The sequence below is a fragment of the Pleurodeles waltl genome, chromosome 9 (genome assembly GCF_031143425.1).
Source record: "Pleurodeles waltl isolate 20211129_DDA chromosome 9, aPleWal1.hap1.20221129, whole genome shotgun sequence".
Lineage (NCBI taxonomy): Eukaryota > Metazoa > Chordata > Amphibia > Caudata > Salamandridae > Pleurodeles > Pleurodeles waltl.
Genome location: NC_090448.1, coordinates 25,787,168 through 25,804,875, shown reverse-complemented (window position 1 = coordinate 25,804,875; position 17,708 = coordinate 25,787,168). Strand labels below are relative to the sequence as shown.

The 17,708-nt window shown below is 47.8% G+C and overlaps 1 protein-coding gene across 1 annotated transcript; it reads left to right on the top strand.

Moving 5' to 3' along the window:
• The first annotated feature begins 6,530 nt into the window (after nucleotides 1-6,530).
• LOC138259563 (S-antigen protein-like) lies at nucleotides 6,531-14,829 on the top strand. Its single transcript, XM_069207393.1, has 4 exons — nucleotides 6,531-7,022; nucleotides 7,112-8,839; nucleotides 8,929-9,753; nucleotides 14,779-14,829. Exons 1-4 carry the CDS (start codon nucleotides 6,531-6,533, stop codon nucleotides 14,827-14,829), a joined length of 3,096 nt encoding a protein of 1,031 aa, XP_069063494.1.
• The last annotated feature ends 2,879 nt before the right edge of the window (nucleotides 14,830-17,708 follow it).

Here is a 17,708-nt window from a genome sequence, read left to right as displayed (position 1 = left end):
CTCAGGCCTGGGCTGCAGGCAGTGCCTATTGCAGTGCTTCTCATACTCACAGCTGCTCGCTCTGCACACCACTCTGATCTTGGGCATGTGTCATTAATGCAATGCTGGTGCAGCTGCAGGACGCACAGCGGAGGAGGCGGGCGTACGAGGGATGCACTCTCTGATTCATGCTCAGGCCTGGGCTGCAGGCAGTGCCTATTGCAGTGCTTCTCATACTCACAGCTGCTCGCTCTGCACACCAGTCTGATCTTGGACATGTCATTAATGCAATGCTGGTGCAGCTGCAGGGCGCACAGCGGGGGAGGTGGGCGCACAAGAGATGCACTTTCCGATTTATGGTCAGGCCTGGTCTCCTGGCAGTGCCTATTGCAGTGTTCCTCATACTCACATCTGCTCGCTCTGCACACCAGTCTGATCTTGGGCATGTGTCATTAATGCAATGCTGGTGCAGCTGCAGGACGCACAGCGGAGGAGGCGGGCGCACGAGGGATGCACTCTCTGATTCATGCTCAGGCCTGGGCTGCAGGCAGTGCCTATTGCAGTGCTTCTCATACTCACACCTGCTCGCTCTGCACACCAGTCTGATCTTGGGCATGTGTCATTAATGCAATGCTGGTGCCTCTGCAGGACGCACAGCGGGGGAGGCGGGTGCGCGAGGGATGCTCTCTCTGATTCATGCTCAGGCCTGGGCTCAGGCAGTGCCTATTGCAGTGCTTCTCATACTCACACCTGCTAGCTCTGCACACCAGTCTGATCTTGGGCATGTGTCATTAATGCAATGCTGGTGAGGCTGCAGGACACACAGCGGAGAAGGCGGGTGCAGGAGGGATGCTCTCTCTGATTCATGCTCAGGCCTAGGCTGCAAGCAGTGACTATTGCAGTGCTTCTCATACTCACAGCTGCTCGCTCTGCACACCAGTCTGATCTTGGGCATGTCATTAATGCAATGCTGGTGCATCTGCAGGACGCACAGCAGAGGAGGCGGGTGCACGAGGGGTGCACTCTCTGATTCATGCTCAGGCCTGGGCTGCAAACAGTGCCTATTGCAGTGCTTCTCATACTCACAGCTGCTTGCTCTTCATACCAGTCTGATCTTGGGCATGTCATGAATGCAATGCTGGTGCATCTGCAGGACGCACAGCGGGGGAGGCGGGTGCACGAGGGATGCACTCTCTGATTCATGCTCAGGCCTGGGCAGCAGGCAGTGCCTATTGCATTGCTTCTCATACTCACAGCTGCTCGCTCTGCACACCAGTCTGATCTTGGGCATGTCATTAATGCAATGCTGGTGCGGCTGCAGGACACACAGCAGAGAAGGCGGGTGCAGGAGGGATGCTCTCTCTGATTCATGCTCAGGCCTAGGCTGCAAGCAGTGACTATTGCAGTGCTTCTCATACTCACAGCTGCTCGCTCTGCACACCAGTCTGATCTTGGGCATGTCATTAATGCAATGCTGGTGCATCTGCAGGACGCACAGCGGGGGAGGCGGGTGCACGAGGGATGCACTCTCTGATTCATGCTCAGGCCTGGGCAGCAGGCAGTGCCTTTTGCATTGCTTCTCATACTCACAGCTGCCCGCTCTGCACACCAGTTTGATCTTGGGCATGTCATTAATGCAATGCTGGTGCGGCTGCAGAACGCACAGCGGGGGAGGTGGGCGCACAAGAGATGCACTCTCCGATTTATGCTCAGGCCTAGGCTGCAAGCAGTGACTATTGCAGTGCTTCTCATACTCACAGCTGCTCCCTCTGCACACCAGTCTGATCTTGGCCATGTGCCAGGAATGCAATGCTGGAGCATCTGCAGGACGCACAGCGGGGGAGGTGGGCGCACGAGGGATGCACTCTCTGATTCATGCTCAGGCCTGGGCTGCAGGCAGTGCCTATTGCAGTGCTTCTCATTGTCACAGCTGCTCGCTCTGCACACCAGTCTGATCTTGGGCATGTCATTAATGCAATGCTGGTGCATCTGCAGGACGCACAGCGGGGGAGGCGGGTGCACGAGGGATGCACTCTCTGATTCATGCTCAGGCCTAGGCTGCAAGCAGTGACTATTGCAGTGCTTCTCATACTCACAGCTGCTCGCTCTGCACACCAGTCTGATCTTGGGCATGTCATTAATGCAATGCTGCAGCATCTGCAGGACGCACAGCGGGGGAGGCGGGTGCACGAGGGATGCACTCTCTGATTCATGCTCAGGCCTGGGCAGCAGGCAGTGCCTATTGCATTGCTTCTCATACTCACAGCTGCTCGCTCTGCACACCAGTCTGATCTTGGGCATGTCATTAATGCAATGCTGGTGCGGCTGCAGGACACACAGCGGAGAAGGCGGGTGCAGGAGGGATGCTCTCTCTGATTCATGCTCAGGCCTAGGCTGCAAGCAGTGACTATTGCAGTGCTTCTCATACTCACAGCTGCTCGCTCTGCACACCAGTCTGATCTTGGGCATGTCATTAATGCAATGCTGGTGCGGCTGCAGGACACACAGCGGAGAAGGCGGGTGCAGGAGGGATGCACTCTCTGATTCATGCTCAGGCCTAGGCTGCAAGCAGTGACTATTGCAGTGCTTCTCATACTCACAGCTGCTCGCTCTGCACACCATTCTGATCTTGGGCATGTCATTAATGCAATGCTGGTGCATCTGCAGGACGCACAGCGGGGGAGGCGGGTGCACGAGGGATGCACTCTTGGATTCATGCTCAGGACTGGGCTGCAGGCAGTGCCTATTTCAGTCCGTCCTTTGTCTCTGCGCGGGATAATTGCAGTTGTAGACCCTGGGGGGTGACAGGACAATATTAGTATTTTTAGAAGACGTGAGACCCCGAGGAGACGGAAACATACAATTATGGCAGCAGCGGCCTGTGCGGCCCAGTGAACAGAATCAGCGTTATAAATGCAGAAATGTGGGGGGGGGGGGGCTGACACGTTCCAGCCTTGGGGTGGAATATGGTACTCCCCGAGGTCACCGCCCTGCGTCGGTGGAGGTTACAGAGTTACCATGAGGAGCAGATCTCAGGGAGTCCCCCCCAGGCCCCGTCCTTGAGGGTGGACCAGGCCCACCCACGGAAGAGCCCTGGCCCACCCAAGACCGCTCACAACTTCATAAACAGCTTTTATCTTTTTCATTTAAGTGACGAGGGGCCTGCAGCTTCACAAGCTGTGCCTAATTCTCAATTTTAATTAACACCACCATTATCTGGGCTGTGTTACAGTGGGGGGGGGGGGGGGGGGGGGGGAGAGAGGTTTGAAGGGCAGTTTGAAGGCAGCAGAGATGGTAACTGCTGTCATGCATGAATGAATGGGTCTCCTGAATACTTCCGCTGTGACAAAAGAGGCCGCCGCTCCCTAGGTACCTAGGAGTCAAAAATCACTCTTATAACAGAAGGGCTCTGCAAGTGATTTTGCCTTTCCTAAAATCTCTCTCCTAAAAAGTCCTGCTGTGAGGCCATTCCTAACTCGCAGCCCTAGCAGTGTTAGAATGCTGCTTTGGGGAGGGACCTATGTTTAATCCGCAGGACATCTGTTTGATTCACAGCAGGGTTATCTCAGGATTTCATTATTCTGAGGCAGATAAAATTGATGTCACATGGTCAACTAATAGCAACACTTCTTGCCTGCAGTGATACAACATGGCATCATGTGCAGTAATAAGTTCTGCATTAAACAAGCATTGGCAAAGCCAATAGGTCTCGCCTTTTCCGTGTTGTACAGCAGCGTGGCTTATAAGCTTGGCTAAAAGTTAGAAAAGAGCACTATGAACAGTGTGACTATGCAGCATGGCTGTAAGTTATAACATCTTTGCTCTTTTTTTTAACCTTTAGCCATGCTGCACAACCACGCTGCCGGACAACATGGCTAAAAATATTGTGAAAGACAAAAGCTCTTGCATGGGAATGACCTACTGACGTTGCCAATGCTTGTTGCTCTAATTGTGCTATTAAGAAGACTCGTGGTGAACAATGAGAAAATACCCATATTGTAGGAAGCCATCACAGCCCTCCTGGTGGGCAGCGTGGCTCTTCTTAGGAACGATCACCTTGTTTGCAGACTGGATCCGTCATGGCGCTGGTGTGGAGGGGACTGGCATTCAGCCCTCTGAAGAGAAGTGATGGCTTGGGCAGTGCCAGTTCACTGTCTGCCCAGATAACATTTCCCACTTGGCCCTTCTACTTCTAGCTTCTCACCACCGCTGGTATTTCCAGATGACCAGTCATAAGAGCTCTCTACAGGCTCCCTTAGCAGGCATATTTATATTTAAGCAATATTTGTTTTTGTAAACGACCTCGCAAGGATGATAGTTTGAGTTGGCCCCACAGATTCTCACACGTCAACTTCAGATCAACTAGATGTAGGAAGTAAGCGCATTAATCCACTTTTGCTCAGTTATAAAGGCCAGTCTGCGGAGGAGTTTTTGAGGAAGGGGTTTTGTATACCCGACTCTACGAACTAACCATGGATTTGTCTCTGACATATTTGTGTGATCCTTCTGCAGATGTGCTCAAGAACACGTGGGGCCCCGGTCCTCTGCTGCATGTGGAATAGCATAGTTTATTTACTTGGTTAAGTGCCCGCTGCAGCAATCTTTGTGCAACCAGCACCGGTTCTTAGGCTCAAATACTAGTCAGTGACACACAAACCCAGGTCCTGTCGGTACCAACCACACTTTTGGAGATCCTATATTTCTTTAAGGAGCCAAAAACACACAACTCAATACACAAAAAAAGAATTAAAAGCAAGAAAGAACACACAGCCAAGACAGTAAATCACTGCCCATAACATGTAATATGTCCACAGTACATGAGACAATAATCTGTACATGTCAGTCAAGGTTGCTCAGATATGTGCAAAACGTGACCTAAGTGCTCAGGCAAAGTGACGTGAAAAATAAAGTGACTCAGGATAAAAATAAAATAAAATGGAAATGCAGTGTGCAGGACCCCTGCTGCCTGTCTGCCAGTACATGTTTTCCAGTTCACAGAGGGCAACTGGGAACATTCCTTTGGACATAATACATGTTATGTGCAGTCATTGTCTGTCCTGGCTGTGTGACAGGACCTTGTTTTGTATGTAGCATTTGCTGACCAGGTTCTGAGATTTACTGGGTCACCCCATTAGATTGTAATGGTCAAATAGCAGTCAGGCAACGTTCATCCTTGTGAGGTAGATAAAGCAAGAGCCTTTGAATTGGATGGATCCTCTATTGTCCAAGCAACAATCATTTGGTTCTTGGTTTGCACTGTACACAGGGACAGCTTTCTGCTGAATGTGAGTCCTTGCAGTGCCCACAGATGCGCATATTAACCTGGATCACGCGGTTGGGCTCTTTCAGGCTGAAACTTGTTCAACTCTTGGCCTCTCAGCTGAAACTACCAAAACAAACAGCAACTTCTGCCAGGTGTGACTGTATGGAGGAACAGTATGGCAGCAATAACTAATGGTGCAAGTAAACACTGTGCAGCACGGGAAGTGGGCAGTACGGACAATAAGAGCGAGGGAAGAAGCAACACGGACAAGAAAGGGAAGAAGCAACACAGACAAGAAAGGGAAGAAGCAACACGGACAACAAGAGAAAGAAGCAACACGGACAACAAAGGGAAGAAGCAACACGGACAACAAGGGGAAGAAGCAACACAGACAACAAGAGGAAGAAGCAACACGGACAAAAACGGGGAAGAAGCAACACGGACAAGAAAGGGAAGAAGCAACATGGACAACAAGAGAAAGAAGCAACACGGACAACAAAGGGAAGAAGCAACACGGACAACAAAGGGAAGAAGCAACACGGACAACAAGAGAAAGAAGCAACACGGACAACAAAGGGAAGAAGCAACACGGACAACAAGGGGAAGAAGCAACACGGACAACAAGAGGAAGAAGCAACACAGACAAAAACGGGGAAGAAGCAACACGGACAAGAAAGGGAAGAAGCAACACGGACGAGCGAGGGAAGAAGCAACACGGACAACAAGGGGAAGAAGCAACACGGACAACAAGGAGAAGAAGCAACACGGACAACAAGGAGAAGAAGCAGCACGGATAACAAGAGGAAGAAGCAACACGGACAACAACGGGGAAGAAGCAACACGGACAAGAAAGGGAAGAAGCAACACGGACGAGCGAGGGAAGAAGCAACACGGACAACAAGGGGAAGAAGCAAGACGGACAACAAGGAGAAGAAGCAACACGGACAGCAAGGGGAAGAAGAAAGACGGACAACAAGGGGAAGAAGCAACACAGACAACAAGGGGAAGAAGCAACACGGACAACAAGGGGAAGAAGCAACATGGAAAACAAGGGGTAGAAGAAAGACGGACAACAAGGGGAAGAAGCAACACAGACAACAAGGGGAAGAAGCAACGAACAACAAGGGGAAGAAGCAACATGGACAACAACGGGAAAGAAGCAACACGGACAACAAGGGGAAGAAGCAACACGGACAACAAGGGGAAGAAGCAACACGAACAACAAGGAGAAGAAGCAACACGGACAACAAGGGGAAGAAGCAACACGAACAACAAGGGAAGAAGCAACATGGACAACAAGGGGAAGAAGGAACACGAACAACGAGGAGAAGAAGCAACATGGACAACAAGGGGAAGAAGCAACACGGACAACAAAGGGAAGAAGCAACACGGACAACAAGGGGAAAAGGCAACACGAACAACAAGGGGAAGAAGAAAGACGGACAACAAGGGGAAGAAGCAACACGGACAACAAGCGGAAGAAGCAACACGGACAACAAGGGGAAGAAGGAACACGGACAACAAGGGGAAGAAGAAAGACGGACAACAAGGGGAAGAAGCAACACGGACAACAAGGAGAAGAAGCAACACGGACAACAAGGGGAAGAAGAAAGACGGACAACAAGGGGAAGACGCAACACGGACAACAAGGGGAAGAAGCAACACGAACAAGGGGAAGAAGCAACATGGACAACAAGGGGAAGAAGGAACACGAACAACAAGGGGAAGAAGAAAGACGGACAACAAGGGGAAGAAGCAACACGGACAACAAGGGGAAGAAGCAACACGGACAAGGGGAAGAAGAAAGACGGACAACAAGGGGAAGAAGCAACACGGACAGCAAGGGGAAGAAGCAACACGGAGAACAAGGGGAAGAAGAAAGACGGACAACAAGGGGAAGAAGCAACATGGACAACAAGGGGTAGAAGAAAGACGGACAACAAGGGGAAGAAGGAACACAGACAACAAGGGGAAGAAGCAACGAACAACAAGGGGAAGAAGCAACATGGACAACAACGGGAAAGAAGCAACACGGACAACAAGGGGAAGAAGCAACACGGACAACAAGGGGAAGAAGCAACACGAACAACAAGGAGAAGAAGCAACACGGACAACAAGGAGAAGAAGCAACACGTACAACAAGGGGAAGAAGCAACACGGACAACAAGGGGAAGAAGCAACACGAACAACAAGGGGAAGAAGCAACATGGACAACAAGGGGAAGAAGGAACACGAACAACGAGGAGAAGAAGCAACACGGACAACAAGGGGAAGAAGCAACACGGACAACAAGGGGAAGAAGCAACACAGACAACAAGGGGAAGAAGCAACACAGACAACAAGGGGAAGAAGCAACATGGACAACAAGGGGAAGAAGAAAGACGGACAACAAGGGGAATAAGCAACACCGACAACAAGGGGAAGAAGCAACATGGACAACAAGGGGAAGAAGAAAGACGGACAACAAGGGGAAGAAGCAACACGGACAACAAGGGGAAGAAGCAACACGGACAACAAGGGGAAGAAGGAACACAGACAACAAGGGGAAGAAGAAAGACGGACAACAAGGGGAAGAAGCAACACGAACAACAAGGAGAAGAAGCAACACGGACAACAAGGGGAAGAAGAAAGACGGACAACAAGGGGAAGAAGAACCACGGACAACAAGGGGAAGAAGCAACACAAACAACAAGGGTAAGAAGCAACATGGACAACAAGGGGAAGAAGGAACACGAACAACAAGGTGAAGAAGAAAGACGGACAACAAGGGGAAGAAGCAACACGGACAACAAGGGGAAGAAGCAACACGGACAACAAGGGGAAGAAGAAAGACGGACAACAAGGGGAAGAAGCAACACGGACAACAAGGGGAAGAAGCAACATGGAAAACAAGGGGTAGAAGAAAGACGGACAACAAGGGGAAGAAGGAACACAGACAACAAGGGGAAGAAGCAACGAACAACAAGGGGAAGAAGCAACATGGACAACAACGGGAAAGAAGCAACACGGACAACAAGGGGAAGAAGCAACACGGACAACAAGGGGAAGAAGCAACACGAACAACAAGGAGAAGAAGCAACACGGACAACAAGGAGAAGAAGCAACACGTACAACAAGGGGAAGAAGCAACACGGACAACAAGGGGAAGAAGCAACACGAACAACAAGGGGAAGAAGCAACATGGACAACAAGGGGAAGAAGGAACACGAACAACGAGGAGAAGAAGCAACACGGACAACAAGGGGAAGAAGCAACACGGACAACAAGGGGAAGAAGCAACACAGACAACAAGGGGAAGAAGCAACACGGACAACAAGGGGAAGAAGGAACACGGACAACAAGGGGAAGAAGAAAGACGGACAACAAGGGGAAGAAGCAACACGGACAACAAGGAGAAGAAGCAACACGGACAACAAGGGGAAGAAGAAAGACGGACAACAAGGGGAAGACGCAACACGGACAACAAGGGGAAGAAGCAACACGAACAAGGGGAAGAAGCAACATGGACAGCAAGGGGAAGAAGGAACACGAACAACAAGGGGAAGAAGAAAGACGGACAACAAGGGGAAGAAGCAACACGGACAACAAGGGGAAGAAGCAACACGGACAAGGGGAAGAAGAAAGACGGACAACAAGGGGAAGAAGCAACACGGACAGCAAGGGGAAGAAGCAACACGGAGAACAAGGGGAAGAAGAAAGACGGACAACAAGGGGAAGAAGCAACATGGACAACAAGGGGTAGAAGAAAGACGGACAACAAGGGGAAGAAGGAACACAGACAACAAGGGGAAGAAGCAACGAACAACAAGGGGAAGAAGCAACATGGACAACAACGGGAAAGAAGCAACACGGACAACAAGGGGAAGAAGCAACACGGACAACAAGGGGAAGAAGCAACACGAACAACAAGGAGAAGAAGCAACACGGACAACAAGGAGAAGAAGCAACACGTACAACAAGGGGAAGAAGCAACACGGACAACAAGGGGAAGAAGCAACACGAACAACAAGGGGAAGAAGCAACATGGACAACAAGGGGAAGAAGGAACACGAACAACGAGGAGAAGAAGCAACACGGACAACAAGGGGAAGAAGCAACACGGACAACAAGGGGAAGAAGCAACACAGACAACAAGGGGAAGAAGCAACACAGACAACAAGGGGAAGAAGCAACATGGACAACAAGGGGAAGAAGAAAGACGGACAACAAGGGGAATAAGCAACACGGACAACAAGGGGAAGAAGCAACATGGACAACAAGGGGAAGAAGAAAGACGGACAACAAGGGGAAGAAGCAACACGGACAACAAGGGGAAGAAGCAACACGGACAACAAGGGGAAGAAGGAACACAGACAACAAGGGGAAGAAGAAAGACGGACAACAAGGGGAAGAAGCAACACGAACAACAAGGAGAAGAAGCAACACGGACAACAAGGGGAAGAAGAAAGACGGACAACAAGGGGAAGAAGAACCACGGACAACAAGGGGAAGAAGCAACACAAACAACAAGGGTAAGAAGCAACATGGACAACAAGGGGAAGAAGGAACACGAACAACAAGGGGAAGAAGAAAGACGGACAACAAGGGGAAGAAGCAACACGGACAACAAGGGGAAGAAGCAACACGGACAACAAGGGGAAGAAGAAAGACGGACAACAAGGGGAAGAAGCAACACAGACAACAAGGGGAAGAAGCAACACGGACAACAAGGGTAAGAAGCAACACGAACAACAAGGGGAAGAAGAAAGACGGACAACAAGGGGAAGAAGCAACACGGACAACAAGGGGGAAAAGCAACACGGACAACAAGAGGAAAAAGCAACATGAACAACAGAAGGGCGAAAGGTGGGAGAGGAGAAGCAACATGGATTAGTAAAATAGCTGTTTTTGACCACTGACTTTGTGTTGCACCACTTTGCATCTGGATTAGTTGTTCAGTGTTCACCAGTTGCAGATTACATTTTGTGTTCAGTTTAGCTGCCTATTGACTTTATCGTAGCATTAGAAATTGCAGTTGAGCTGTGTTTTTCCACATGGTAAACTGTGCTTGTTTTCGTACTCTTTATCACCGAACAGTTAGTCAGTCAGCATGATAAGAATGTACATGTTTTTCAGTGCAGGGAACGGTTCGGCCTTGGGAGGGGAGCCTTGAGATGTTGGCCAGTTCTCAATACTTTTCTTCCAACTCGGACCTACAGTAGCCAGCATGTTTTGAATACTTCTCTTTCATGGGAGGGGTTTTCTCCAGAAATCCCTTTCTGTTCTTTAAGATATAAAAGGTGACCCTGCTCAGTAGCGGTGGAATTTCCAAGACCTCGGTCAGGATTAGACGTCGAATGCCTGACATATTTGTCCCGTGAGGGTGGATCTCTCTTTCTCGCAGTTGAACGGGGTCATCTTCTTGCTGGCATGAGAAAGATGAAGAGCTTGGCAGGCCCTACGGTGATGAATGTTTACTTTTATTCTTTGCTTTGAAATTATGCTATAATATAATCACATACTTTTGCTGTGTACATTGCAGTTGAGAATCATTTTGATATATTTTCCTTTCATTGCTGTGACTATATTTAAACGTGTGCTTTCGAGCTACTAATCTTCTTTTAGGAACCTCGTGGTGAAGTAATAATAAATGTCTTCTTTGAACTGAGAAGTGCATTCCAGAGATTTTTGTCAGCTCGTTCATTAGTGAAAGCAAAATACATGGGAAGAAGCATCATGGGGGAAGAAGACAAAAAGAAACACTGAGGAAGAAGAAAGGAAATGTGAGGTAAAAAGCGAGACAGGGCAAAAAGAAAAAAGTGGCACAGGGGAAAAGAAAGAAAATGAAAGGTGGGAGTGACGGACAACAGGAGGGTGGAAGGAAGTAAGCAACACGAACAACGGGAGGGTAGGAGGTGGGTAAGAAGAAGCAGCATGGGAAGAAGCAACACGGTGGAAACAGTACATGGCCCATGCTCCAGACGAAAGGAAAATAAAACGATATTCAAGTAGCCAGTGGGGCGACGCCCCTCCGCCATTGCGGACGAGCCGTCCCCGATTTTAAATGAGCGGCTAGGCAGCGCTTTTGAGTGAACAGTATGGTTTCCATGTTTGTTTGACATAGGTCTCTGCGTATGGTTTTCCTGAATGACTAAAGCATCTTTTATGCCGACTTCAGTTGGTAAATGTTAAATACTATTTACACAATTGCAAACCAAATTCAGGTTACAAAACACCCAGAGATCTCAATACTGGCAGCTCAGGCTTACTGTTGCTTCTTGAATTAAGGAGCTGATGGGGAAGCTGGAAGTACCAGTTCAAGAAGTAAAGGTACTAGAGACTAGAATGCTACAAAAACAATACTGCTGATATTTAAAATACTAATGGTCCACACACACAAAACTGGATGGGACTGAAGCCAGATGGAGAAAGACATAGAAGCCCAGAAGATAATGGGTTATGGAAGGAGTCATGCACACACCCAGACGTATCATAAAGATGTGGTTTCTGCTTGGTCCAGTTGAAAACTCCCCATAGAGTGTGATACACAAGGTTCAGCTGTGGATATTTGGGTGAACTAATGCCCAAATGTCCTTAAGGCTGTGGCCAAAAGGCCACGTTTATGCGCACATCGTGGCGTGGCTGTGTCACCGAGAAATACAGGGTTCAAGAGGGTGGGAAGCCGGAGGCTACACTGGGGGTTCCCCTCCCAAGGAGAGGTATAGCACTATGAAGGGGCAGCCCATTCCCACCAACCACTGAGGAACAGACCCCCAGTGTGGACTGGTGTACGGAAGGGGACAGAGTGGAATATACAGGGGGGGCTTCCTGGAGATATTTATAGATAACTTTGGGGACCTGAGAGGACCTTAACAGACTTGATTAAGTGAGGGCATCAAGTCAAGGAGAACAGGTAGTAATGCACCTCAGAGCCACTAGCAGGGTGATTACTCATTACACGAATTCAAATACTCCCCTGTGACTCATATTATGTAGATGGAGACGCTAATGAGCGTACAGATGGATGTCATGTCATATTGCCTGCATTGGACACATATGTGGCCTCAAATGTAAAATGTACATCTTGCAGACTCCAGATTTCCCTTTGCAGCGTTGTCACGGAAAGTTACTAATTAAAAAATAAAAAAAAAAATAATTATATATTTTTAAAAACTTTTCTTCATCCTATAAACCCTGAAATCCTTAATCAAGGGTCACTTCACTTGGTTTGAATAACCCCATGCACATCACACGATATTATCTGAAATTTGGTAAACTTTATTCAGATATTTCAAAAGGTTAGCCAAAAATGCATTGTGAACCTCCCCACCCACTATATTCACTGAAAAAGGCGCAGAGTTATGTTTCTGTCTCGAATGCTGGAAATCCCTGATATTCACCAGTTACAGTAAACAACACCACAGCAACAGCTCGTGCTGTCCGCCATGTTCTTCCCTTGAGAGCTATTTTTTTGTTCTTTTGGCGCATTGGTATTTTGAGCACGGCGGATGATGCAGGTCGTGGTGTGTGTAATAATCATACCATCTTCTGCATTTAAGCCAGAGCCTTAGCTGTTTTTTTGCAGTGAACAGGTAGGGGTGCGCAAAATACTTACAGGGCTTAGAGCATCACATATGTAAACGTCAATGCTTTTCAAAGTGCTAAGCTGCCAAAGTAGTTTTTTTCCAGTGAACAGCAGGAAAGGGGCCCTGTGTGGCAGCAGGGGTGTTTCTACTGTTGTATGCAGCCATGGGCACGCGGCACTCCTTCTGCAACTTAAAGTTCCTTCACCAAAGCCCGAAGTCCCAGTGGATCAATTCTTGCAACAGGGAGCGCACAGTACGTCGCTCATTGTGTGGTGGTTATTGTGTTAAAAAGCCAAAATTGGACAGACCTGAGCACTGAAGATATCAGATGACCGAAAGTTTTTTGAACTTTTTAGCCCCTGTCATTCGTCCTCATGGCCCACCCATACCTCCTCCAGGCCCTCCCAGATCACAAATCCTGGGGATCGGCGGGGTCCCACCCCAGGAGTGAGTGGGATGGGCGGGGTCCCACCCCAGGAGTGAGTGGCTCGCCCAGTCCAGCTCCCTTTGTTAGACAACTGGTCCTTGGATGAGGTTATTCGGTGACATCAGGAGAAGGACCCCCACACTATTACCAGCTTCCACATACCTCAGTCATCTTCTGCTTTAGTCCAAGTAGTTCTGTTGAGGAGAGCCCTGACTACAGGTTCCACAATGCTTTGCGGTGTTCACATTCTGTGATACAAATGTCCTAGACGCGGGTCTATGTCAGCGCTCTCTGCTCTGTGATCTTAAACCGGTTTGCTTTAATATACAAGCTCACCGTGGACCCCGTTTCCTGCTTCCCTCCTGTTCGGAGGCACTGGTGATCGTCCGGGGGTCTTGTGTTCCTAAACTATGAGATGAATCGAAGGTGGGTTGTACAGTCTGGTGGCACCAGCAGTGACTGAGTACAAGGAGGGATGCAGGGCGGGAGAGGCAGCCAAGATCTCAGTCCAGCAGAGGAACAAATGGGCCAGAGAAGTCACAGGTATCAGGCCAAGCAAAGGACCAATGAATGAGTGAGAGGGCAAAACCACAGCACTCCATGAGGGGCCTGGAAAGTAAGACCTGAGTTAGAAGCAGGGCCACTGCAATTATGCGGCAGAGGAGGCCCAAATTATGAGGCAGGGTTGAACAAATTATGCGGCAAGAAAATGCAAATTGTGCTGCATAATGCAGCACATTTGGTGATAGTATTACCTCATTTTTTAAATGTTTACATCTGGCAATAGTGTCTGGTAATAGAGTTCACCTCATTAGCAACAATTTAACACCCAACTACAGAATTAAGCAACTTAAACATGTCCATTCGAACTTTGTAAAAAGCCTTCAGGTGCGCAGGAATCCGGGCCACTATATTTTTTGCAATTTTTGATCCCTTTGAGCTAGAAACAATTTATTTTACTAACATCTGCAGATGATGCAGCAAATGAAGAATTACGTAGCAAATACATAACTATGCGAAAATCGCCGCCGGCGTAGAATCGCATAATTCCAGCCGCCTTGGACTTCGAAGCAAGAAGGGCCGCTTTATTGGGAGTGAAATGGAAAACAATACCTGCTGCTTCTGATTCAGTTATTCAGTTGACAAACTCACATCCGGGTCCTCAATGAGGAGTGGCCCAAAGCGAATGGACATAGGCTTTTGGACACCCCAGCAGGATGTTATCAGTCGCCTAGCAACGCACGTGTATTACGTAATGTGTTCCCAGCATCAGCACCCAGCGTGGCTGCAGGCGCCACACAAAGCGTTGTTGACATGTCTCCACAGAACACACCGTATGTTGTGCAAAGATGGACATGTCATGGTGCTCTGCTCATAGGAAGGCAGGCTGCCCACCGCCCTTTCTCTGAGCACACCACCCTCCTGACATAGACATGATGGCCGTGTTTAGCCTATCAGGACTTGTGTGTCCTGTGTTTCATGATAGGCACACTTTTTTGGATTTTACTGTAATTCATTAAACTCGGTCTTGGTGCATCTTTTAGGAGCAGCTGAAGATCCAGGAAAATACAGACATAGGCGGATGGTTTGGATAGGGCAGTGCATGGTACCAGGATGCAGGGAAGTAGTCAGTCTATAAACAGGTGTACTCCTGCTTCTAGGCTCTGCTTTTATTACTGATTGAATAACTGTATTGGTTCATGTGCAGTGGCTGGCGACTGTGATCTATTGATCACATTTGGGATCCCTGGAATTGAGACGCTGATGGAAAGCGCTAGGGTTGATGGCAAGAACGGTGTTTCGTCCACTCCCTGCAATTTAGGATTATTCAAAAATGTTTAAGGTTTGAAGTGCTAAAAAAACATATGGGCAGAGATGGTGCCTGCAGAGATTCATTCAGCCATTTTAAGTGGTGTGACGATTTTTGGAAAGGATCTTAGATGAGGTAAGAAGATATATCAAGTCAGACCTTAGCAAACCTTTGGGCATATTTACAAGCAAGTGGCACTTCAGCTATAATGTGCCACTTTATATGCATCCCCCTGGGCGCCTTTTTGGTGCATTGGTCTACAAGCACCACAAATTATGTCACTAGTCCAGCAATGCGTGGGGAGGCCTATTGCAAACAATGGGAGCTTCACTTTAACGCCTGCCTCTTCAGTTTTTTCTCCGAAGTAACACACGAGCGCGCAAACGCACCAAAGCCATAGCGCTGCTGTCTCTGAAAGTGGGACACAATTCCTGGGACTCTGCTTTTCACGCCCCGCCCCTGTGATTGATTTTGTGATTTTTTTTGTGTGTGCATGTCTCCCTGCCTAAAACTTGACAGGTTAATTTTGTGTAAGTGAGGAAAAAGTGGCGCTGTACGTTTAAATTGAATTCACAGCCATCTGTTTACCAAGTAGTTTACAGTCTCCCTGGAGCAGTCACGGCTCCGCGAGCCCTGGTGACGCACTGGCCCCACATGCTGCGGATGCTTGGGAGACAATTTGTTTGTAAATCTTTGTCTATTTTACGTTTGCAGCCGCGCGGGGATGGTGCGCATGATGCAGAACAGTGTTTACAGCTCACACCAGGTGCATTGGCTTCACGATCAGCTACTGGGTCACAGACTCATTTGTAACTAATTACAAATGCTCTAAGTGAAACATAACTGAGAACAGCAGCGTTGCATATTGTTTGCTGCGTGCCCATCATGCGGCTGCACGATCACTTCTTTCTGGGCTGCACTGACTCACTTTGAAGTCAGATAAGAAGTAGTAAACAGGCGCCCTCGGAAAACAGGGTCTGACATTTGATCTCGGTCAAATGTCAGCAAATGTGACGAGATAAGAACAAGATTTACAGCCCTGTTTATAGAGGAGCTCGGAGTGAGTGAAAACACGAGCGCTCATATGAAGTGCTCTTTAACAAAGAAACAAGTGGTTTCAAAACAGTTCCTGAAATGGGAGCAGTGGATGGATAGTGGTAGCTGGTCCATGCTCTTGGGGAGGGCTAAACACAGGAAGAGACATGATCTATGCATGCCGTGGACAAATGGGGAGAAAGAATCTGAGAGCAACAACGGAGCCAGCAAATGGGAAGTCTATTGGCAGGCTGAAACCCACAAACTATATACAACAGTCTCTTCGAGACAGCACATGAGGTGTCGAGCTGAGACCTAAAAATGGTGAGTGGTCCTCCACAGGGGAAGGGGAGGTTTCCGCAGACCTGGCAGACTGATGGGCAGTGCACCAGGATATAAATAGGTCTTTAAGTTTTTATAAAGAAAACAAAACATTTTTTACACTAAATCTACCAAAGCTGACTTCAGAAATCAGCAAATAAAATTATGGTAACTATTAAGAAACAAGAAATAAGCAGAGAGGAGATGTGGCCTCCCAGTCATAGCTGCCAAAACTAGGGAACCAGCTTTGAGTCCTGGCTTCTGCTCAACAGCATGTGATTCTCTGGAAATCTCTAAATCTCCCTTTGCCTAAAAACTAAAATAAAGTGATCTGGTGCTCATGTAAAGCACTTTAATACCCAGGACCATTGGAATTGGTGGCAGGAGAGGACTAAATTACTTGGAAGACTTATGCAGCAAGAAAAGGCAAAATATGCGGCATAATGCAGCTTATTTTATGATGGTGTTGCCTAATTATTTTTCTACATGTTAACAGTGTCTGGGTAAAGGTGTGACCTCATTAGAAGTAGCCCAACACCCAAATATAGCAATAGGATACAGAAAGGTTGACCTGTCAACCTGAAAGGCTTTTCTCTGCACAAGGACATGCATTGCTATTTATTTAGTAACTTCAATCTGTTTGAAACAGAGACAGTTTTTTTTGTTGAAAACTGCAGATTATGCAGCAGATGATGGACTATGTGGCACATGTGGATAATCCATAATTATACGGCAGAATCGCATAATTCCAGTGGCCTTGCTAATACCTGTGGGCCACGTAAACACTACATAACACTGCAACAAGGAAAGAACAATCCTATGAGAACTCATAAAATGAAAATGGGCACTCTTAAAAATGTTAAAAATAATTTAAATGCAATCATGTTACTGGGATCTCTTAGTATCTTAAATGTATGCATGTAGGTTTGTCATCAGTTACAAAACCCAGAGCACCATAGTGATTAGCCCGGTTGTAACAAGATTGCTCCATTAACTGGCATCAACCACGGATTGAGCATTGAATGATATTAGGAAAGCCAAGGACAATGGATGACCATAGAGAATAGAAAGTGAATTGAACTATTGTTAAATATATACATTTAATCAAGGGTCAGTTTGGTGAGATAACTCCAATGTTTAGAGAATCACATTTTTCACCCATGAAATTCCAGGTCTGTTTTAAAAAGACTGTCCTACAAAACTTTGGTTGTGAGTCACTGTAGGAAAATACCACTGTTGGCATGGTTACCCCCTAACTTTTTGCCTTTTGTTGATACTAGTTATGATTGAACGTGTGCTGGGACCTTG